At 38.0% G+C, this 26,062-nt stretch overlaps 1 protein-coding gene across 1 annotated transcript in view; it reads right to left on the bottom strand.

Annotated features, from left to right (window-relative positions):
• The window catches only part of RELN (reelin), a gene marked incomplete at both ends in the record, with an annotated part of 285,763 nt that overhangs the window by 200,084 nt on the left and 59,617 nt on the right, over nucleotides 1-26,062 (bottom strand). Inside the window, 1 exon segment of the mRNA XM_084305864.1 lies at nucleotides 5,945-6,080. Within this exon segment, the coding sequence (XP_084161990.1) occupies nucleotides 5,945-6,080 (136 nt within the window).

Raw genomic sequence — 26,062 nt, 5'->3', positions numbered from 1 at the left:
CAATTCCATGCACGGTGTTTGATTTCACTGGAAAATTAACAAACACAGAAGATGAAGGAGGTAATCTGGGCACCACATCAAAATGGGGCATGAGCAGAGCCAAGATCTGAATCAAACATTGGCTTGTGATTTTCAGAATGTTACACATAATGCTGATTGACAGTACAACAATGCCTCTTCCCAGGGAAGTGGAAAACCTAGTGAAGGAGCAATTTTTCTTCATAGTTTCACTAAACTGGCACACCAGAAGGAACAATTACTGACTTTTTTTTTTTTTCTTCACAAGACATAATTTATAAACAATATGGAAAAATAAAATGGCTGCAACACTGGGCTAGTGTTAGATCTACCCTGACTGCAAAAAAGGACTGTCTGTTACCTGATGGCCATACAACCCTTGTCTTAAGCAGAGTTCACACCAGTAGCAAAAAGATTGCTAATCAATATCCTACTTCACTCTTCCCTTGCAATAAACAGTAGGAAGAGAAAAGTAGCACATGACTGAAGCAGGGAGCTGGTGTTTCACAGAATGTCAGAGCCAAGGCTGTCCATATATCATGGTGTCCATGTGCTTTACAGCACACTGTTTAACTGATTGCAAAGATTACAAATCATAGTGACAAGCAGGATACAATGAACAATTTATTTATTTGTACTATTCTGGTTCAGAATTTGAGGAATAAAAACCTATATGATCATATAATTGAGCATTGAGTAACCACATATAAATACAAAATAGTTCTGATATTTGCTATCTTCTCTTTACTTAGCATTTTCAACACTTGTGTGTATTATCTTTGCATGTAGAGCAAACATAACCATCTACTTAATCTTGAAGTTACCCTTCTACGTCTCCTTCATTTGAGTTTTGTTTGCTTGTTTGTTTTTTGTTGTTTGTTTGTTTGTTTTTGTTTGTTTTGTTTTTATCAAGTGAAAAAAAAAATAGCAAATACTGTCTTAAATGACAGTTTAGCAAAGTGGTTTACCAGGAGAATGTGGTTCCTTCAGACAATATATCCTTTTCCCACCCTGGTTAGAGGACTATTATAGCAGACCATGTAATCTTCTTGGTTGTTTATACAATATCTCCATAATTCTTATCATGGGTTTTCTATAAATGTTTTAAATAGGTAACCAAGACTCTCAATCACAGTCTTTATGTTCTGCATGATATTTCAAGTTCATATGTTGACACAGTTGCAATCTCCTAGAAACAGGCTTAAACACATGGGCATGAAAAGACCAGTTTGGTAACAAAAATTTCCCAGAAAAGAGTTGTATCATTAGGTGATTGTGGGAAAAGGCATACTAACACTGAAAAACACAACTCCTTTCTTGTAAGTTTCTTCCAAATTTCTTTTAATAGCTCAGCTGCCTGGCTCAGCACTGACTTCCAAACTTTGTCCAGGAGCTGTGCTGGGAACCAATTGTTCCTTCTTGAGAAGTGATGTGCCAGTGTCCTGCCTCAGCAACCATAGCTCTCTTACCCTCATCTGCAAACCGATGTAAAAAAATACTTATTTTTCAAAGTAATTTCTGCAGCAACCTATTCTATTTAATACAGTAGTTGGAACTTCTGTAATAAACCATGCTGATGCTCAAAACATAGTATGTTTTTGAAATTTAGGTCAGCTTTATCACTTCTACAAGCTAGAAAGTTAAGCCATCTACAAAAGTACAGGCTTAACAACCTAAGATGTAATGCTAAGTATTACCCTGCTTAACAGCCATTATCGTCCCTGTGGCAGGCAGAGGTTTAACTAGGTTAGTGTGAGCTTAGAGCAGAAATTACAAGCAGTGAAACCTAGCTGAAGGACTGTGAAGATTATGTTTTACCAATTTCCATGCAATCAGAGAAATAATTTATTAGCATGAAGGAGGACCTACTTTTATTTTTTATTTATTTTTTTTGAGGTAAGCAGTGATTATAGATCTTGGCAGTTTACTTAAGAGGTCTTGGTGCCCACAGTCTCCTAAGACCTGTTTAAAGGACTCCTAAGTTACTACTAGGAAAACTGTTCTGCAAAAATTATGCATTTTAGTTTGCATTTCCTCAGTTCATCTTGAAGTATCAGAGGTGAAAATAATACTAAATAATTGCACTAACGCATCCTACAGGGGCAGCAGCAGCTTTCTGTTTTTCTTTTAGAAGGGTTTTTACAGAAGAATGTTTCCAAATATTTATAGATTAGCCATAATAAGGTATTTGGACCACCAACAACAATAAAAAAAGGGAGAGTAAGAAGTAATTTGCATGTGATCAAAGTAAAACACAGAAGCAGGTTGGTTCCAGCAGCCTTCCCCCATGAAGCACAGGACTCTGCACCATCTCTTGGCCTGGTGACATCAGGGAGGGGACTTGTTGAGACGACACATTGCACCAAAGGAAAATGCAGGACCCCGTCAGGCAACATTGCCTTTAGACCTGGCAGTAGCACAGCAGTAACTGGACTACATCACACTGCAGAGGTGAGGAATCTGCCAGGGGGAGGAAAGAAACCAAGTGCTTTCCTGCAAGCTGCTGTATGAGGAGTGAATCCCAGTTTCTTGCAACCTTGAATTTCCCATCTCCACAAACACAGCCATCTTCCATGCCAGAGCCTCAAGTGCATTCCCAGTTCCCACCATCCCGGACTTCACCAGCCCTGCTTCCCCATAGAAGCAGCAACACCTTGGGTGTCCAAGGCTGCCTGCATTAGTAAACAGCATGTTGCCAGGAGCCACCCTCCTCAGCCATGTGTTGGGAATGCGTGGTGGGTTGGTAGCTGGAAACTGCCAAATTTAGGCCAGGAAAATATCCGGCATTTTATAGACAATCATGCTGCAGCAGGCAGGACTGCTGCTGAGAATGCCCAAATTTGCTGGTAGAAATTCTCTATACATTTACTGTTATCAAGAAACTTAGTATTGATACCCCAACCACTTTGTCACCTTTGTTTAGTTACTGATGGATATAAGAACTATGGAGGGGGCTGGCTGGCAGCATGACCACAGAGATCTCATTTCTTAGGGGTTCAGTCTTATTTCAGGACTGAGCTCTAGAAGCACCAAAAAGCATAGATGAAGCGAACAGAATTTTTCCCCATGACATCTACAGGGTTATGACTACCCTGTAGGGATTAAGTTTTTCTTCATACTGATATGACAAAATGTAACCTTCAGTTTCTATCAAGTTACTTAAGATTATCACAGACTGAAGCAATAGAAATCTGTTATATCTGTTTTAACAACTACATGTGGCCTTGTTATTCCTATTCCCAGGCCTTTTCATTTAGGCATGTTAGCAATAAATATGCTCCCAGTAGACTGTTGTAAAAAGAAAAGGAGAAATAAGATAGAAATAATAGCCAAGGCTGAATAATATAAATGAGAAATTGCACTTCAATACGTTATTCAGAAAACAGAAGAGAGCAAAAAATCCCAGCTCTACCCGTTCCTCACCTGAAACTCAGTCCTCAAGTGTAGGATACCCGTCTGCATAGGAAATGATAGACGAGAATGATTTCACTGACATTAACTTATGCATGAATGACCCTAACTTGAGCCCTGAGCATTTCAGCTTTTCTGCCTGCATGTCCATGCCTCCAGAGGATGCCAGAGCAGGTCAATAGCAAACGCACTTAATAAAAGCTGGTCATGCAGTGGCCTTTGGAGATTCGCATGATGACCTTTGTCCAGTTCCTCCTGAGAAGTGTCCAGGGATAAGTGTCAACACAGCAAAACTTACACCATCAGTGCTGGCACTAATTAATAACCTTATTATCCATCCCAAGAGAGGTTAAAGACTAATGAGCTGATCTGAATCACTGACACATTGGCAGCAGCATAGGAAGCTCTTACCTCTGTTGTGCTGTTTACAGAGTCCATAAATTATCATTCAGTGATATCATTCTGTGAATACTATTATTTATATTAAATTTAAACTAAATATTTAGTTAGTGTCAAGTGTTAAAAAGTCTTTTTAAATTAATTTCCTGCAAAGGAGTAAGTGGCAGTGAACAAGGCAGGGCCAACTCTAAAGTCGGAAAGTCAGAGAATTGTGTAAGGCAACTGCAGCCAAGTCCTGCAGCCAGGTGGAGGAAACACCACCATCAGGGAGGCTAAGCCTTTCCTCTCTTGTCTGAATTTATCCTTCAGGACACCATACTGATATAAACTGCATTGCTTTGCTGACACTAAAGGACAAACAGGTGTCACAGAGCATCCTTATGGTGTGCCTCTGAGACCAATAGACCCCCTGGCCAGGGGCCCTGAGAGCGGCTCGGTGCCAGGTTGGTGCTGCCACTCAGCCCTGCCATGGCAAGGACAGGCAGATTTGGTGTCTCTGCACCCAGACTGCTAACATACTTATGCTTACATCCACGCTGCAGAGTCAGGGATGAATTCAGATTTCTTCTGTGTGTGTTCTATACACCGTAGCATGACCAAAGCTTTACCAACACGGTACAAAACCCACCACTATTGAAGTGCTAATGCACCTGTTTAATCATGGATTAAACAAGCGGTTGGATTTCCAAAACAGTTCAGTGCTGACCTGTCTCTGTTTCCACTGAGACCAGTGATGAACTTTCCACTGATTTCAAGATAGGTAAGAGATTACTCCCTCAGAAAATGTCCCTTTGATTTCATTTAAATGCGAATCATCAGTCACAACACTATTTGTACTTCTACAGAGCTATCCATCAGCTCTTCTTCAACAACAACAAACAGAACATGGACAAAAACATCAGTCACAGGAAAATGAATGGCTGTTTACAAACTGACCTCAAAACTTGCAATGGAGGGTCACATGTCATAAATAAATATATTCACAGTCACTATGCAAGGTAGGACCAACAATTATTTCTTGAATATGCAGGAAAATAAAAAAATGAGAAAGGGAGTAAGCAAGGGGATGCAGAAAAAATGTACAGCTCATCTCATTTTCCTCAGGCACCTCAAAGGACAAAATTTAGCTGCTATTCTGCTCAGCAAAATAAATTGTATATTTGGAGAGAAATTAAAGGACACATAAAATTTACAGAATTTTCACAGGAAAAGAAAAAAAAAAAACATATATCAGAGATTTCTTGAAGGTATGTACAGCTATTTTGTGAAGGTAACATTTCTGACTGAATCTTTGAAAACCAGTGACAGTATTTCCTCATATTTTCCTCAAATTTGACTTGAGTCAAATAGTGAATGGGAATATTAAATACCATAAACAGCTTCTCTGGTACATTGTAGAAGTTAATGAAAAACAAACACATTTTCAAAAGTCTGTTACCACTCATCAAAACTATTTTTCCCAATTTATCATTAGACACTTAGAAGAAAAAAAGAAAAAAGGGCTAGAAAAAGCAAGGAAAAAAAAAAAAAGTCTTGGCACTCTCATTGGAGTTAATATACTGTTACAGAATGTAGGAAAGAGATCAGCTGATCACCAGGTACTGTATTCACTATCAGCAACGTATATCCTCAGAGAATTAAGTCTCTCACTTTTTACAACATGTTAAACAATAAAACAACTTGTTTATGTGAGACACTTATCTGCATTGGGACACCCCCCAGTACAGAAAGGAAGGAATACTGACTCAGTAAAACATTTGTTGGAAAACACAGGGCTGTCACCAAAACACACAGAAGGTCTCACACTCTCAAATTCTCAACAGTTCACTTCTCTAACTGGGGAGCACTCTGGCTTTTTGTCTGTGAATGGGTTAAGCTTGAAATATTTTCTACTTTATACTCTATTCTAGGTATACTATTTTCACTCAAATATGATCTACTAAATTTTTTGGGAGAAATCATTAGAAAATACTTTAGGTAAATATAATTCTACATGAAAATATGCATTCTACAAATTCATAATAAGCTGTGTATTTTTTGGCACTTAATAAGGTACTAAATCATCATATGATAACTTAGGTCTTTAAAATGAATTACCAAAAATCAGGATACGTACATGAAGTTCACGCAGCCTGTCCCCGCAGGTGGAGCAATCCAAACAAAACTGAGGTTGGTGGTTGGGAGATGGCTCACATGTGATGCAACCACACTGCACATGAACTGATTTCCAAACTGGTGGTCAGACATAATTCCTACAAGAAAGGCACAGGGGAGATAAAAAGTAACATGTGTTAATGGCTCATTGCAAGGTGCTAACAGACAGAGTAGTACATCTACCATGTGTTTCATCATGGCAATATGCAAGGAGAAAAGCCTAGGGTATGCCATGAGGTAATTAGAATCAATGCCAATGAAAACATTGGAGCTGGCCTTTGCTGGAGCCAAGGCTGACTTTGGCTCCATGTATTTACTATCATTATTCCTCATGAGACCAATACCAGAGGAATTATTTGCATTTTTAAGGGAGGGAGCTGGATCACAGCTGCTGTAAATCAATGTTACTCCACTAACTCATTTACACACATTACAGATCTAAAATGAAATTAAATATGAAGGAAAAATCTTATATTTTAATAAGAAAAATGAGGCTAATAGAGAAAGGTGTTATCTTTTAGTAGACAGGCACATCTACTTGAAAAACAACAACAAAACAAAACAAAACAAAACAAAAAAAAAACAGATAAGCTTTTGTTTCATGAACTCTTCTGATCTGAAATAAAAGCAGCAACCTTCAACAGCTTTACCAGTATATATTCCTTTGAATTTTTTTGAATCAGCCTCTAATATATGGATGAATGTAAATGTCTTCTATTAATCACCCTCTCTGGAATTCACTCCAGTTCATCAGTAGATAAAAGAACTGGATTTTCACACACACACACACTAAAAGAAAATAAAAGAAACAAGAAAATAAACAAATTAACAAACAAAAACACAAAAACAAATACACACACAGACACCCACATGATATCTGACATCATTCTTGTCCCCTCTTGGAGCCCTTCTGTAGTTTCCTCTAAATCAGTGCAAACTTGTTTGTTTGTTTAACACCCCCAGGCTTAAAGTAAGGCAATCTTACTTTGACTGGATTACTACACCTTTAATCCTAGCACATTAAACAATAACTGTTGAAACTATTCTTTAGAAGGCACTTAACAAAAGGAAATGCCTTGTTCACAGTTACTTCAAATACTGAACTTGTAGTTCAGAGAATAGCTACAAGGGCTAAAACGTTGCTAATAGGATCAGAGGGGAAGTAAATGGTAGCAGGTAACTCGATGTTCAAAAAGGTCACTGTTAGCTGTTATATGGCTGTATCTCAGAAAGTTTATGCTGGTTGGTATTTCATACAGTTCCTTGCTGCAATCCAAACAACAGCAGAAAAATAAACCTTATCCCTGCCTCTCAGAATCCTCAACAATTGTTTTTGACAGCAGTTCTACTGAAATGTGAACCCAACAGTCTCTCTTTAAGCCCTCACTAACCCAAAGGCTGAAGGAGTTTGCAAGCAAGAGACTTTCACCACGGAGACTGATGGCTCCTTTCAGCTGCAAACACACTGCTCCTCCTGTTCCTCCCCAGGGACTGCCAAGCCAGCAGAGAGGGGGCTGCCTCAGAAGGAAATCACTGATCATTTTACAGATCAAAAGCAACATCTGAAATCCCACTCAGGGACTAGTGAGGACCAAACTATATTAAATTCTAAACTGGTTTCAATTATAGTGGAGAAATGAAGGCGCAGTGAGCTTAAATAATCTGTCCCTGGAACGACAGGAGGCGTGGGTGATGGCAGTGATGCCTGTATATTTTACAAATGACCACAACCCTCTCATTCACAGTTTTTCAATTAGTTCCCCACTGAAGCATACACATAAAGTCTTCCATCTTTCAGGTGGTTATACTGCTCAGCTCAAATTCCCAGGCAGTGGAAAAACAAAATCGTAGAATAGTTTGTGTTGGAAGGGACCATAAACAGTCATGGCCATCTCTTGTTAGCCTGTACTGATATTTAAGTTTTCATTTGCTTTCCTTGACTGGTTTGGGGTGGGGGGTGGCACTAACATCCTCAAAGAAATCTGCCTGACTGGTGTCCTGGAGTCTATCCAGCAGCTGCATGCAGAGACAGATACGTCCAAAAATATGCCTAGAGAAGTCCCTTGCAGGGTGAGTGTTATTTAGGGAACTTTGATTTGCTGAGGGTGCAAGATGGAATCTCTGCTTCTTTTGCAAAGCTTTGGGTCTCATCCCTCTCTCTTTGAACTTTGGGCTAAAACCAGTGACTCCAGTGACGTGGGACTGGCTCTTCAGAACTAATGCGGGGCACCAGCTCACACATATCAACATCACAGCCACATAACAGGAAACAGAGCCAGCTACAGGCTTTATCAGGTTAATTAAATAACAGAGGCTGTCAGGGGAGAAACAGGAACATCCCCCTCAGTTTGAAGAAATTCCCCTTACTCCAGAGCCAAACAATATGAGGGAGGACAAAGACTGCCCTACCCACATCTCACAGCCGGGGAATGGGCACAGCAGCTTGGGAAATGTGACCACTTCCCTCCTTGGCAGCAACTTGTGAGTTAATGAATTCCCTAGGTTTCAAGGCAGTAGGATGCAAAAATGTGTCTAATACATCAAACACATACATCTGTGGAGAATTTCTTTTCCCTTTGATTTACAGTTTATAAAAAGAACTTTGCAGTGACTAGAATAAATACTAAACAATGAAAAAAAAAAACCTCATTCAAATTTTTTAGGAAAAAAATCTATGAATTGCAGAAAGAATAATCAAAATTCCAGATTTATCATTTTATCAACTTTTTATAATAATATTTTATTAATAATTTATCATGATCTTTTTTTACAATAAAAACAACCACCCCTTATCTGCTGGACCTTTATAGCGTGTGTCAACTTTATTTTGGAGTTCAATATCTTCAGAATATTTCACAAAACTGAAGTACTGAAACTTCACTGAATGACACAGTGATGTTTAAAAAACCTTAACCTAACTTTCTGAGGCTTAAATCTAAAATATTCATGCTGAAAAGGTGAACATAATAATAATAATAAAAATGTCAAATATGGAGCAATGTAATTGATATTAAGAACTCTTGAAAATAAAGAAGAAAAATAATAAATTATTTCCCCCTCTTGCTACCAGCCTTCTTTCAGTGCCCTGCTATGGAAAGAAACACTTCTCTTCTCCTCCATCCCCCTCCAAACAGGCAGGCTGCTTCCCAGACTGAGTGCTTGTTCCAAAATATAAGGACAAAAGTCAAACAAGGTTCTTCTATAAAAAATAAAGTGAGTACAAGACTGCCCTGATTATATAGCAGTTCTCATAACACAAGTGTGTCTTGTATGTACCTCAGACAGCTTCAAAGACAGAGTATGCCTTATTTTAAGGTATTTGGCTCGGGTCCACACTGTCCTACGGCATGTTTTGTTGACCAGTGCAACTATACCCATTCAAGTCTAGAGTTATAAAAAATAATAAAACTAAAGTAAAAATAAAAAGTAATAGTCTTAGGGTAACATTTTAAGATCTGCCTTTATAAAACTTGATAAACACTTGTGGAAATAATCAGGTGTTGCCATGTCACTCAGTACAGTAATATTCAAAGGCTTGTGACAGTTACACATCCACAGATCTAAAACATACTGCATGCAAAGACACCGTTAGCATCTCTCTGAATGCCTTTGCCCTTGTTTTTTACAATGTGCACTCATCATACTGAGGTGTCTCAGACATTTTTACTCTCTGGCCTCTCCATCTCCTTTTCAGAGCCGTTAGGAATCCCAGTAAAATCATTCAACCCTCAGACATGCTTTGTACCTGCAAACACTACTGGGAGAGGAGCTAGACATGCTCAGGCCCTCTCAAGATTTAACTCAGCAGCTGTTTTCTATTGCATAAACTTTTAAAAATGTGCTCAGCCCTATTCAATCCATTATTTGAAGTCACTGAATGAAAAGGCTTCTACATGAAGAGGTAGATTTCAAGAGGTAGATTAAATGCAAGAAATCTAGAGATGGACAAAACCTTTTGAATGGAAAATCTTATGTAAAGTAAAATGACAAATACAATGTTTGTCTGTGAAATATTATTATATTACTAATCAGAGTCATTAGTATGGGTGTTGGTGCTAATTCAGGCAACTATTTTACCTCTTTCATAAGTCGGCATACAGGAAGGTGAACAATATATGAAGATGCTGTTGTAGTGGTCAATAAATGTCTGAGCACAAGGGCAATTCCTCAGCTCTTTACTTCTTTAACCTTGGTGAGTATCTTTCCCAAAAGGGGAGGAAAAGAAGATAGGAACTATTTTCTCAGCTGGATCACTGGAAGTCAAAAGATAATCTTTTTCTCCCAAGCAAGGCTTGGGAGTCATCCAGTGTTGCAGAAAAATACAGTAAAACTCACATCCTTTTTTACTTTCTAAGTCTGAGAAATGTTAATCTGTAATAGTCCTTACTTACATGTGGTAACTACATAATATTTCTTATTTAGAAAACAGTTCCCTAAACCCAAACTTTATACAAGTAGCTCATCTGCATGTCAAAGTCCTTGGCAGATTCTGAATTCGTGCTAAGTCTCAATGGACTTTCCAGCACTGAACCGGATGGTAGGTAGCCTACCACTTCTTATTTATTATGTTAATTGTGGATGAGAGTAACAGAGACAGTTAATGTTAAATACAGGTGTAAGATGAATGACTACATTTTGGTTCTGCTGCCTCCAAACTGATTATCTGCAACACATTTCCATTTCCAAAATTATGCATAAGAGTGACAGCAAAATGCCAAACATAAAATATTGATGAAATACTGAGAAAATAAAGCTGTAAGTACCAAATTACCCCAGGATCTTTCAATAGCCATTCCTTAATAATAGATAGTTTAAGCTAAAAACAGATATCTTCGAGGAAAACCCACGTGCCTCTCCAGATAATATGGGGAGCAAAAGAGTTCTGTGTTGCAGTTGGGCAGGGAGCTGTCAAGATCCAAATTTACAGAGATCCATGTGCAGGCCTCAAGGAAATTTTTAGGCTAAAATCTGTGCCCTGAATGTATATAGGCACCAAGTGCATTTTACAGCTGCTGGAGCTGCAGCTTTCAGACTACATTTCCAGAGTGAGGCACCTTCCTTTCTCCTAGGTCTGTTTAGATGTTTAAAGGACTTTTCTGATCCTTACCCACAAGTAATGCATAAAAATATAATGTGTTTTCCCTGAGTGCTATAGCAAGATCAACAATCTGCATTAAGAAAGCCTATTGAGAGTAAAGAAATATCTGGAGTTAGCAACTATCTTGTCTTTTCTAAAACATGAATACAAATGTACAATTATTAGTTTATTTTGTGACTTGTACTCAGATAGCCAGTTGTAGGCAGCTGAATTACCCATATAAGGTCCTTCAAAGTGAGTAAAGATGCAGAATCTGGCCCTAAGTGAACTCACCTAGCTAAAATATGAAGCTGCTGATTGATTTTTTCAGAATGATTTCCTTCTGCTTCACAGGAAAAACACATCTCTTTTGATACGAAGTAACAGACTGCTATAGCACTTGGTGGCCTTTGTGATCAATTAAGGGTCAGAATGATCAGATAAATTATTAAGTAGTACAAAGGAAGAAAAGACCAGCAACCGTGAGATATAAGCTTCCACCTTCATCTTGAAGTCATGAGTTTGTTTCACTATTATTATTTCTGCTTCACTAGTAAATAATAGATTTTTTTCAGCTTATGCCATGTTGGGGAAAATACCATCCACAGGCTAGGAAGAGAAGAAAAAGAATGAATAACCATATAGCAACTCAATAAAATCTGTCACTAAAATCCTTAACTCCTTTCATGGTCAGGAGCCAAGTGGATACTGAATGCAGCAGTCTGACTCCTGTAGGGTGCTGCTGTGCTGAAGTGGCTAGGGATGGAAGTATTTATTTTATAACACTATGCTCCCCATATAAAATTTGAATGTTTTTTTTTTCTTTATAGTTCTGAAAACAACATTTTACTGCAACTTTGCATTTGAATTACATTCACAGTTTGGGATCCAGGTCAGAAACATATGAGTTCAAGAGTAAGTACTAGCAAGAGTAGTTTTCACATTTTTTGAATATTTCCTGAAGTGAGCGTTTCATTAGATTCACAGGTTTGCAATGAACCCCTAATGTACAGATCTATAATTATATTTTTTTCCTGAAAGAGAAAATATTTTTATTCTTATATTTTTAGGAATATAAGAATAATTTTTATTTTTTATTATTATTTTTTTATGTATCTCTTTTATTAATCTCTTTTAATGTTCTACTTTTAAGGGGTTGTTAAAACTTTTGAGCAGCCTTTTGTTGGAAGCCACTTAGAGGTATAATACATCTCAAGGATTTATGAGTGCCTGTTTCATTAAATGTAACAGGAGTTGCACATATGGAAATTCTGGTGTATGGGGCGGAGAATATCCCCTTTCATTTGCATAATTCCCCAAGACGCTGAATGAGCCCCTTGTGTAACATGCAATAGTATGGGTGAGGGGTGGGGGTGGTGAGGCCCTGCTCTGCAGCCTCTTGGTGGCTTTGGGGTGGTGTTGGCAGGAGGGAGGAGCGGACAATTCACAGCTGAAGTCTAAGTGCTCCACAGAGAGCAACACAGCACTAAGTGCTCCAAGGCAAGTAGATTTAGTAACAGTAAACATGGACCAGCAGTAATATAAATAGAAAATGCTAATAAGCTTCTGTGTTGCTGAAATATTGAGAAAGAAAACTCTTTTCAAACGCTTGAGCCAAAATCTATTTTAAATGTTCACTAACAGCCCTAGCATGTTTTATAATAGTAACTTTGGTATTTTTCTTTATAGAAGCCTGTTAGGCTGATACCTTCATTCTGTACCAGCTTTTTATAGGTCTATTTTAGCAATGTATTACAGTTTACCCTCTTGCAGAAAAGCAGCTGTCCCTGTTCTGCATTCACTTTGTTTTTAATTGGTTTTGTATTTGGCTCATGAATGTCTCATCCATATGAACAACTCTTGTACAACTTCCCCAAACTATTGCATTGTTGTGAGTCTTTCCACTTCACAAACCTCAGTAGGAGTCCCAGGAGCCAAACATTAGACACATAAGTGTTGTATCGGTGACCAGTGCGACAAAGGACCAATGTGCCATAGTGTCAGACATTGGCTCCCATCAGATTTGTTCTGAGGGCCAGCAGTAGCCACATCCTTCTTACAGCACTGACAGTTCATGAAGGCAACATTGGAGACTCTGAAGTGCCCTGAATGTGCCTTGGTAGAGGTGAAAGTACAACAGGCAGAACCACACTAACCTTCTCATTTCAGCAGAGCTACGCACTGACCAAACCTCCCAGCTCACCAGCCGAAGTGACATCCAATGAGACATTGTTGTGCAACAGCTAGTACATAACGACACATCTCAGTGTCAGTGTAACTGCCCAACATTCCTTTATATTTGCTGTTTCTATTGTAGCAATCTCCTCTGCTGCATCATTATGTTAAATTGGCTGATGATTAAGTGCTGTTTAAAATCACACAATCTAATTTTGCGGTTTACCATAAAATATTAATAATTCTTAAATTGCTGCTAAATCAAAGTTGTATAAAAAATCTATTTGTGACACTCACATACATCCTGATTACATCTGTAATGCATCCTTTACAAGGCAGCAGCTTCCAGAAGAGAAATATTAATTAAGCTTCACCCCAGGCTCTAGCTGTGCTAGGCTGAGTGGTTTGCATATGGACAGCACCCGTCCTCTGGTTAGGCTGTCATTGCTGACACCTCCTAGTATCCCGTTTGTTCTTCTATAGCTTAGCGTGTCTAATTGGGATAACGGCTTCAGGGTTTTGCTTACAAAATCCTATATTTGTTTTTTTTTTTAAGATTTATTTTTAATGAACTTAATAGTTGCTGGCAGCCATTCACATTATAACGTTTCCTCCTTTTTTATCCTTTGCCCAGAGACATCTTCTGCATTTGCCCACACTACTGTCACTGTCCCGGTCACTGAAGGATGCTCTCTGTACCCATATCTTCTTTGCTCTTGCACTGTCCCCAATTACATTTTCTGTCTCTGTTATTGACATAAGTGGCAAACTGATGTTTTAAAATTGGTAGTTTCCACCTAAGCAAATTAGGTCAGTCAAACCAATCAATAAGGATACCTATATAATGAAACCAGAGGGACCTCCATGGAAATCTTTCTCCAGATGGAGAATTTATCATTTGCAGACACCACTTCTTGCTTTGGAGTGATGCTATTATGCAAATCATTCTGTCCTATTCCACAGTTCTTTATGGCAGATAGCTGAAAGTCAGCTTGTAAATATGCATGGTGCCCAGGAACCACAGCATGTCCCTCACCAGTGGCACCTGCTGCATCTCCAAGGAGTGGGGCAAAGCTCCTGGCATAAACTTTCTTCACTTTAATCAGCGTTATCTGTTCCTGGTTAAAATCACCTTTTCTGAGGTGTTACTGACTAAGCGCACACTGTAAAGAGCTCAGAGCTGTGATTAGCAGATAAACTGAATTACAGCAGCACTGTTTGCTGACGAGGCACTGTTTCCACTCAGAGCCACAGACCTGGAGGTGCTCCAGGTTCCCCTTTCCCTTCCTCCTGAAGGCTGGTCTTGCAGCTGGGCAAAGACTGCATGCTGGAGTGACAGATCCACATGGGAAAAGCTGGTTATGGCAATGACAGAATATGGTTTTATCTTCCCACATGTAAACATGACCAGCCACTACAACACATGCAATTTGTAAATACCAGTCACAGCGTCTGCAGCACCATGTGAAGTGAAACATTTTGCATGGAACTGAAAGAGGTGACAAATACATTTAACTGAGTAGTTCAGCAACGAGTCAGAAGCACTGATTTGCCTTTTTGAGAGGTGCAGAAAGAGCTGCAAATTCCTTAAGATTCATAACTGTAAAAATTAAAACCATACACAAAGCTACTTAAGGTGCACCACAGTCATTCCCAGGCTCTGTGAAGAAGCAAAGGGGAGCTGAGAAACCACCAAAAAAGGTGGGGAGAGATCAGAGGCCTGTGTGTGGTGGGGGGGAATGGTTTTGTGGGTTGAATGGAGGAATTTCAATGAAAATTGCCAATCTCCAGTTCTTTCTTTGAAATTCTGCTGAGATCCACTGCTGGCTAAAAACCACCAGTATGACTGGCAAGATCATGCCAACCAGTGGATGGGAGTACAGTTCTCTACACTGAATGCATGTTCCATAAACATCCTGATATTAGCCAAAAACTGCTGTGTTCTCCTCTGTATAACCACAAATCTACTACAGCCAGTGTTTAAGTATTGTAAGAAAGGAGCAGGTCTTGCTCTGCTCTCCACATTGTGCAGCACCAAGGCAGCCTCCACCAATTTTTAGTTTTTAGGACACTGGGCAGCGGGGTCACACAGCAAAGCTTTCTGGGGTGGGGGACCACTGGAGACCATGGCAGCTTGCACAGCTTCGAGCAGCAATTAGTGTGATGCCTCCGAGCTGGAAATGTTTGGGAATGGCATTGCAAAACACCCAAGTGTGGCAGAGCAAATGCATTTCTGCATTTTGCAACCCACCTCCTGGCTGTGCAGTGTCACCTTGTTGTCACCAGGGCAGTGCACAGGGAGAACATCTTTTGGCAGGGGCAGGAGTGGTGATACTCAGCTACTCTGAAAGGTTGGAGTTTGAAAGTGTTTTCCTGTTACATACTTCTCCCACTTGCTTTCATACCAGAAATATCAGTTATGATTCGCAGATTCCTGTGGTACTTTTACAAATAAAGAAAAAAAAATCCCTATCTAAGAACACCCAAATAGTTTCTTAGTGCTTTATGCATTGTTAATATAATATTCTATTATGATTACAGGACAAAACAGAAAACTGAAACTGAATGACTGCAAAATCTGGTTATTGTTTCCCTTTCCCTTGTGAAATGGGCAATAGTTTACTTCCCTACTCTTACAACTGCCGTGACCCCACTCTTTGTCACCTTATGTTGCATCCTCCTCAACTACCCAGCACCACACTGTAATGTTGAGAGTATTGCACTGAGCAGTCGCTAAAGATTATAGCAGCATGCCCAGCACCCTGAATATCCACAGGACCAGCAGAATGGTGCCCATTAAGAAGAAGACTCCTCAGAGTACATGCTACAGTCTAATAAATGTGGACAGTAGCAGAATTTTCAGAGAAAAAAAAACACAAACACAAAACTTTACACAGAAAACCAAGCAACAATAATCACAGCCAGAAAGCCCAGAGGGAGAACAAATTATTTTACTCGTTCATTTGCATATTACTACTTTTAACTCTAGTGAGAAAAAAATCACTAGTGAGAACAAATCTGGTGTAATGCCCCTCAGCCATATGGTATATATTAAGACATACATGCCACAGACAGAAAATTGTAACGTCGTGCTTTTATTTCTATCTGACAACACACACTGTCACTTAAGAGTAGAAAGAAAGCAAATAAAATAATTCTGCTTTTTATTCCTCTGCCTGGAAATTACTTCTTCTAGACAAAATACTGTGAATTGCAAATAGGCACGAGTTCTTCCAGATCAGATGTGACCATTGCAAATAAAAGAGGGATACCGAGTACAGTAAGCCTCTTGTAAGCTATCACTCAATGTAAACAATAATTTTTGGAAAAAAAAAAAAAAAAAAAAAAAGCTGTTCTTGAAGTCTTTGTCCTTGACAGAGCACTTTATGAATAAATCTCAAAGGATAATCTTCTGCGGTCATTTTATGTTCAAGTGAGGATCTTGAAATACTGTGCAGGGTGTGTGGTGACTGAGCATGGTGGCAGGAGCCAGCTGTGTCCCCAGAGCCATGCAGGCTGCCCCCTCCCAGCCACAGCCCCCTCAGCAGCTGGAGAGGGATGGCAGTCCTACTGGCAGCCATCCACAGACCTCACTATTTTATGCCTCAGATTTCCTTTCTATCAGCCAAAGATCTCTCTGAACCTGTGAGTTTGCTCAGTACTGGTCAGGCAGCAGGCTCATGGGTACAGCTGTTACCTGTGTCTGCTCTTTATGGAAGCCAAGACATATTATAAGAGATCTTAAGGAAACAAATTTGAAATCAGTGAACTGTGTTCATGTCTGGAGACTGGTCAATGTCCATGTGATAGCACTGTGTGTGAAAATTAAGTGTGCTGTGGAAATATGGTGCAGGAGCTACACATCCTCCAAATCAACCTGTGGCAAGAAGAAACCTTCAGCCAGTGCTATGAGAATATGAGGACAAAGACAACCAAGTGATCACCTCTAAGAGGTCTGGGTTACCTTTCAAGATCTGGGACAGAACTGGGAAAAACTCTTGGACAGTGACATGCAAGGGTCAGTGGGAGTGGTGCACCCAGGGTGCTCCTGATGCCTTGGTCTGCGAACCAGATATTCAGATGGAGACTTAAAATGTGATTCAGTTCTATGAATGAATGCTCAGCTGAAAGCCTGTCTCTTTGAGCAAACAAACCCCACCGTACTATAGTGGGATAGATGCTCCAAGATTTTACTGAAGTTTTAGAAAGGGTTTAAAAAATACAGTAAGTCAAAGTAACACACCAGAGACTTACACTAGGGAGCAGAAGTCCCATTAACATATAAAGAGAAGTCTAAAACTATGAAGATCAAGACACAGCCCTTCTCTTTGACCTGCTAATCTGCCCTTAGCTAGAAAAATAGCCCAAAGAGCTGCAGTCTTACATTGAAGTCCCCCTCTTTATTGTTGTTGTGCAAGTAATGAAATCAATGGCAATGGGAGAAAATTAACTCACAATCTCTAGGTTTCAACTATATTTTTACCCTGTTCAAGGCAGATTAAAGGTTCAGAAAATGAGCAGGTTTTCTAATTTCCATTAATTTCAGCCCTGCCACATATGCTAATTGAGTTGTGTTTTTTTTTTTCTCACTAGAACTTCCAGATACTTTGAATGTCTCACACTGTAGCATCAGCTTTCACAAATATCAGTGCTTCTTCACACATATACGTTCTCTGTTCTAATACACAGACTTTTTTTTTTGTGGCACACAGAAATGGTGAAATACACCTATGAATTTATGAACAGAGTCAGCACTTCTGGAACTAGGATATAACCAAGAGGATGTTTCTGGTAAATAATATGCTTGCCAAATCTGAATAGATTAGGGAGTTTCCAGCTGATGTACGAATAATCGTGGGCCAAACATGATAGATAATTTTGTCTGGAAAAATGAGGGAGCCTAAAGCCTGCTAACAGTGTATTTCATCTTTCCTTCAGTGCAGTGGCCAAGACGTAATTGTACAAGAACACTAAATTGAATAAACTGTGCAGCTTGGAAATATTTAAAACTAATTTCACATGGGTGAATGCAAATAGAGACAGAGCTGTTCTGGAGTGAGCTGAAGATAGCACTGTGGTGGCCTCCTGAGGAAGCTGCTTGGTGTCTACTGATGAGCAAAGACTTCTAGGAGACAGGAATGCCCCCATGTCCCACTTCTCAAGGAGGTGCACTTCCAGGAGGGGAGGTCTGGGTACCCACCTCAGAGTACCTAGGGGTGGCCAACAGGGATATTCACCAGTGAGATGCTCCAAGCTTTGTGCAGGCTGCCTCATGGCCTGGCCTCTTTCTCTTCTCCCATCAGTGCCTAAGCAGATACCTTGAGGGGCATTTTATAGCACTTGACATTCCCCTTGCTAACTACTTTTTAATTGCTAATTCAAAGTAGAGCAATTCTGACAATTACAATTATGCTGTATCTTTTCCCCTTGGTTAGGATACTTTTCAGACCAGTGAAACATGTAAATTGGAATATCCTCAGAGAAAAAATATTGACCTAATAGCCCATGTCCTTGTTGACCACTTTAGCCACTGAGACCTTGTTTAGAAAGGAGATGTTCCCCCAGATGGTCAGTTCAGAGAGTGATGCAGCTGCCTTTCCATCAACTGGCAGAAAGGTAACTCTTCTTTTGAGGTTGAATGAAAGGGAAAAAACAAAACAACAAAAACACCATAAAATCCCAACTCAGTACAAAATACTATTTTTATTTTTGTTTTTTAATTTGGTAAGCAATTTGGAAAATAAAATCATTTTTCAGGTATCCTTACTAATTAGTATCCTTACTAATTATTATCAGCTATTTCAGAAAAATCAGAAAATATAGGAAAGTACCAATGGTTGTATTGGCAAGTAAATATACACTGGTCATAGGAAACTAATCATGTAGGTTTGCAAGTCCAGTGCAACTGGCATGTTGTAATTTATACCCTATACTCTGCAAGAGTAGGAATTTTCTCTGCCAGAAAAGCAAATGACTTGTTCATCCTTTCATTTGAGATCACCAGATATCAAATTTAAATGTAATATACAGATGTTCATATCTCCCAATGACTTCATTTTGTAACATTTTCATGGCAGAACATTTGTGATTGCTAATTGGGTCTGTAATGAATTTGATACAATCTACGTTTATAACACTGCCTAGTCTTTATTTTGCAGTTTATCTCAATGAATTGCCATATTTCATTTCGAAATCATTTTCAGAATTAGTTTTCCAACTATCTTTCTTGCATGTATTTTGAACTACCAACAGTGCACAACTAGAGCTGCAGGTTGTACTGGCAACATATCAAAAGCTCAAGGGCTGCTGGTGCTCTATGGCATAGAAAAGGGTACAGACAACACAAAATGTATTTTTGTAGTCATGGGGTAAGAATAATAATGGAAAGACTGAAAATACATGTATAATATCTTCTAGCTTTGAATGCTTCTGTTTTCCTTTCTCCTTCTTAAATGATATAGTTAAGAGATTTTTTTTAATAGTAAATTAAAGGAAATAAAGCATTTTATCACATCCAAGTGCACATTATATGAGTGAAGCCCACAGCTGTTAAATCCACACCAGGAACGTCTACCACTTGAACTAGCTATCTTACTGTCTTATGTCTGGCTATGATGAAATCACTCCTGTGAATGGTTAGGCTCACACAGACAACTTCAAATTAGCTTTCACCTACTTAGGTCAGCTACTGATAAGAACGTATAAAGCTGTAAAACTCTTACAAAAGCTGAGTAAACACTTCAGATGTTAGCACCTGATAACTTCCATTAGTATGATCCAGACCACTTGGACCTAAACTTTAAATGCTTAATGATCCAGTCCTCCCCAAGAAATGATTATGCTCATTTTATAAACAACACAGAGAGATAGCTGACTGTGATGGGCTCCACAGAAGGCTATCTATAACTTGTGTCCCGTCCCATTCAGTTGCACAAGAATTTCAAGCACTGCTTGATAACAGGGATTATAGAACACATAAAATTAATATATGCAGAAAAAAAAAAAAAAAAAAAAAGTAATTCCCCTTAGCTAGCCATACAGTATAACTATTAACAAGAAAATGAAAGAATTATTTTTCTTGCCAGCAGGCACTATTTTTTTTTTTTTGACTCACTATCAAAAAAGAAAAAAAGGACTCTTGTGGAATGGAACACAGTTCATGAGCCAAAACATATTCCCATTCCCTATATTCACTGCAGATGTCCATAAGGATATTTATTTTTTCATTATTATTATTAATTCTACTCACTGTGCAAATGGAAATTTTCAGAGACTTGTAACTTGAGTGGGCAGTTTTAGGACAATCATACCATTACAGATAGCTACCTTGGTAAATTCAATTTCCTTTTTGAAGTGTAAAGAAGAGTTACTGAAAGATTGTCTAGAGAAGAACATTAAAGATAGAAAAAAAAAAAGAAAAAGAAAAAAAGAAAAAAAAAAAAACAACGCTGAAGTGAAGAGAGGTTATGATAAATCTCTGAGAAACAGTGGTGGGTAATGCATTTTTCATTTTGTTCTTTCTAGGTGCTTTGAAACCATGAAGGTAACTGGTATCAAGGAAGGACTGCACTATTACATATAAATGTCATTTGGCTGCAGGACCATCCCAGAGTAACGATGTAGGGGAAGTAACAATGGCTGGTCTATGGCTGTGGAAACCAGCAAAGCTATAGTTTGTCACTGCCAGGTAGTGATTCCACAAATGTCTGGTGACGGAAACTTATAATGAACCGTGATCAAGATTATGAATGAAATTGGCTGAAACCGCAGAGACAGAAACAGCTCGCTGCACTTTCCTTAGAAATCTGGATCAAAATGAACCTAACAATTCAGTGAAGCCTGAATATACACTCAAAAGTATCAAAGTTTCTTGTCCCAAAGATGAAACAAACATACCATTCCTATTTTTTTCACCAACATTTTAAGAAAAATTATATATTAGTAAATGAAAGTTGAAGATTACCTTCAAAATTCCCCACAAATACCACGTGAAATGAACAAATCTTTCTTGGTGAAGTGGATCATTTTAATATGATACATTATTCATCAAAACTGTGAGATCACTGGATTGCTTGGCTCTACTCAAAGATGAGCTTGAAATGTCTCAGAGCATCTGGACAAGAACTCCATCTCTACAAGTATAGTTGTACATGCAGTTGTGCTTCATATCAGTGTAGGTCTTCTTGCAGGAAAAAAGAGTAAGCTTGGACAACATATATCTTTATCTTGTTAGAGTTGAATCACTACTAGAAGATAGAATTTTGTTCATAGCTTCCTTCCTAGAACTTTTATTGTTATAACATTACATTTTTATTTTTTTTTAATGCATAAAATATGTCTTAAAATCATATAATAATACAAGAATCATGTAATAACAAACCTTATATTAGAGTTTTTGAATCTTCTGTCCAGCTGAGATTTCCTGAAGGAATGCATTTCTCTGTTCCAACAATCTAACCAGGAATAATAGAACTCCTGCTTATGTTTTCTCCATAGAGCTCTACTGAGCTATGATGTGGTTATGTGGTTTTCCCTATAACTGCTCAAAGAAAGAACATCCCATTCTTCACTCTTTTCTGAAGGACCACCAATGGATTGTGTTATATGGAATTTAAAAATGCAGTTATGTCACACATCACAGCACATTCCTGGAATTCCCATATTGACCATGGATTGAAGACTGACCTCCATTTAGTACAAGCTATTTGTTTGAACTCCCTAGAAACCTACATCTGAGGTCCTGGATTAATTTTTCACAAGAAAGAAGATACATTTTTATTTGTACACGCTCATCTCTTAGTTCCTCTGTTCTAATATATTTTGCTTTTTTTTTTTCTCTTGGCTTCAACAAACCTCCAATACCCAGCCTCCCCACCATACCTTTCTTCTCACTCTACTTGCTTCCACACTTTCCATAGACATTCCCATATGGAATCCCATATGGATTTGCTCTAAAACCTATCCCTTCAATCTAGTTCTTCAAGAAGCTCTCAGATTACAAACCTCACTAGAGAACTGCAGAGATGAACTATCTTCACCTTCCTTCTTGAGAAGAAAACCCAAAACAATAACAAAAAAATCAATTAATACCATAGCAAAACCAGGGCTCATGAAATTCAGTGTACATTGGTCTTTCTGTCACTGATGTCTTTAGAAAGATGTGAAGATGTGCTCACAAAATCCAAGAGGTCCTGCACATACCTATCAAGTACTAAAGACTTTCTGGAACTAAAATGTCCCACAAATAATGAGAAAAAATAATTATAGTGCAATATGACATCAACAAATTAGTATTCTTCTCTATATTGTGCAGCCATTTGGCTGAAAATGAAAATTGAAGACTTTAAGTTTGGTCCATGACAATTACTAATTCTCTTTATTTCATAAAAACCCATTATTTGAAGGACCTTGATGTTTTCAGTGTCATATAAACATAACTGGTCCATGTTGTAATTAAACTTCGATCAAATTTTTAATGGGATCTCAGAGGAAAACAGCATTTGACTAACAGAGGCATTCTTCTGCATGTATTAATCAAGCTAATTCTTATTGAACTGCTTGAATTTCTTACAATAACTGCTCTTCCCCATTGTTAATTAGCAGAGCATGGAAATAGTAGAATCTGCTTTAATATTTTCCATCAAGAATATCCTGAAACTTTTGATTTTAACTCTCAACACCTATTCACTTTTTATCAAAACATCGCTTCCAGCTTTTCATGACGTACTTTACTTAAAAACACCATATCCTTTTATTCAAAAATAGTCCAATACAATATCAAAGTATTTACTTATGGCATTAAGCACTTGAATCACTTGCACCAGCTGTCACTTACAAATCTTCATTCAATAGCACTTTCATGAGTATTGCTGTTTTGTCAGCGTTTTCGTTGGTAATCTGGAAGCAGATCTGAAATCACCAGCGGCAGTATTTTTTGAATGATACAAATATTGGAATAAACCCTCAGTCAGGTTAGTCAGACGGAATATGGTAAACAAAGTGTGACTCATTGGTAAAGCGAGTCTACTTTAAAAAGAAAGCAAAACAAACAGAATGCACAGAAACCTGTAGGAATGAGGAATCAAGGGGTACAAGAATACCTGTTGCTCAGGTTCACATTTTTAGAAGGAAGCTGAAAATTGCTACAGTCCAGAGAGAAGCTAATAATAAAATCTTTTGCTTGGATATGACACAGATCCTTTACACTAAAATCTTAGTGTTCCATCTCTATAGGTTATAATCTAGTTCTCAAAACCGAGATGTGATTTCATGTCAGTAGATCGGTAACCTTACATAAAGAAAATGGGAATTATAAAGGTCTTTTAGACACAGCTTAAAAGGTATAACAAGTTATGTCCTGGGAGCACCAACAAGCCACATTCAAATGAGTAGTTAGGCAACTTTTTAACAAGGGAGTATGATTGACCACTGGGGGGAGGGGGGGGGGGGAAGAAAAAAAAATAAAAAATAAATTAGTTGCCTCTTGTAGAGATTGTAATATCACACACCTTAGATAGTGACAAAAATAAGTTCAGCTCTAAGGTGGAAATAAGAGAAGAAAGCTCAATACTTGTTAGCCAATCACAGTCTCAATGTGGTACTGATGTGAAAAAAAGGGAAACACTACCCTAGAATGTGTCTGCTCAATCATTTCTAGTAAGGATGGGGGGAGTATTAGTATGGCACTAGTAATACATTGCTAAGACATCACTTCAATTATTATGTGTAATTATGAACGCTTGTGTTCAAAAAAGATTAACTTAGGCTGAAGCAGCTGCAGAGAAGGACTACCAGCATGATGAGAAGAATGTAAAATATATCATAAAAGAAGACAGAAAAGGCTTGTCTTGTTTAGAGAGAGGATGACTGCTATTGCTATATATAACAGGGTTGTAAAGGAGCTGTTTAAGCCAAAGGACTATCGTGGTATAAGAACAAAGGGTAGAAACTGGACTTGAATAAATTTACTGTAATTTAGATCCTTCTTAATCACTAGGCAAATGAAGCATTGAAACATTTTTGCAATAGGAATTTGGGAGATAAAAACACTAACCAGCTTTAAGACAGAGCTTAAATCCACAGACATTCAAGCTTCAGCATCATTGTTACGGTTCTTGTGGCACCAGGGGACCAGAGCCAAACCGCAAGGTCCCCATCTGGGGACAGTTCTCTGTCCACAAATACTCACCATGTGGGTCTTGTATTAAAAGGGGACAATCTTTCCCAAGCTGCAGGGTCTGCTGAAACAAGCATCAAACTTAAATCTTGATCAAGCCCTGAAGTTAGTATCTTTTCAACTTACCACCTCTCCAGGAAAGAAAATGCTGGCTCTTCTTAGAGCCGGCATAGTTTTCAGGGTTTCTATTAATGTTAAAAATCCACTTTTAGAATCTTCTAAATTCTTTTTTTTTTTTTTTTTCAAAATAAAGCTCAAATTCCACAGAAAATATCACAGTTAAATGGACACATACCAAAGACCATATATAGCTATGCAGCTTTTAGATCAGGCTGCCAATAATTAAATAAATAAATAAATAATATCTAGATATCAAATTATTTTTCACTATTTACCTTGTACTTCATGGAAACAGCAAGTACTGCTCAGCCACAGAAAGACAAGTTATCATTTATTAATAGCATTTCAACTTAATATTATCTTATTCCATTAAATAAATGTTGCTGCATGTACCTTTCTCGTTGCATGTAAAGTGGTGAAGCTGTGCTTTGATATAATAGCAATCTAAATGCAGTATCTTTTCCTCCCCAAATCGTTCTGTTTTTTTTTGTTTGTTTGTTTTTTTAAATAGGTCATTTCATTACATTGGCTTCCGGAAACACTTCAGAATTATTATTTGTCCTCAGGGCACAACATTTACAAAATCTATTTATAAAGACTCTAAGGTATTTTCCCTTGATTAGAATAATTTTTAAACTATGTGCAGCTTCCTATGCTTCTATTGGTTTTTGTTTTCTTGCATGTCATGACTGCTGTAATTAAAGTGATAGTTTCTCCCTTTCTTACTCTGAAAACTGTACCAGAACAAAACTGCAAGTAAAATGGCATAGAATTTAATGTTTAAGTGCAACTTCTTCACAGTGTAAAATCATTATTTATTTATTTATTTTAAACAAGGCACTTCTGTTCACATGGCTTCTAAGAACATGTAAAACCATGCCTACAATTGTTTCCCCTGAAAATATCCACTTGATGATATCCAATTTTTATCAATACCAGATTTCATCTTTTTTCTCTGTTGCAACTGTTTGCTTTTAAAAGGTGGTTAGTTTTGTGGGTTTTTATTTTGTTTTGTTTTGTTTTGTTTTTCTGACAAATAAAGTAGAGCTAATACTGTATTTTTTATTTTATTAGTAAAATGAGGTGTATTTTTTTGTCATTTAAAATAGGCAATGAAAATAAAGACAAAGTAGAACGTTGTGCTAGACACTAATTCATGAAAGTAAACAACAGTTGAATGAGTTTTTAACTCATTTTGATATAAGGGTGGGATTTTTAAAATAAAAGGCATTGTTTTTTGAAGCCATTTATATTTCATTTCATTCATTTCATTTCATTCATTTAAAAAAAAAAAAAAATATATGGAACAAAAGGCTCAAAATAAAGCACATAGCAAGATTACAATAGGTATGACTCAAGAACCTGGGCGCCCTCGTAACTCATCGGCAGATGTCTCCATTGGAAATTGCAAATGAATTCAGTTCAAAATTAAAATGCTTTTGGAGTCATTCACTAGGGACTGGAATTCAGCCTTTAAATACACTTGGGAAACCATCAAATGTGAGTCAATAAAACAACGCATGAAAAGCCAC

Source organism: Netta rufina (genome assembly GCF_964035555.1).
Source record: "Netta rufina genome assembly, chromosome: 1".
Classification (NCBI taxonomy): Eukaryota; Metazoa; Chordata; class Aves; order Anseriformes; family Anatidae; genus Netta; species Netta rufina.
This window is presented reverse-complemented; position numbering and strand designations above follow the sequence as displayed.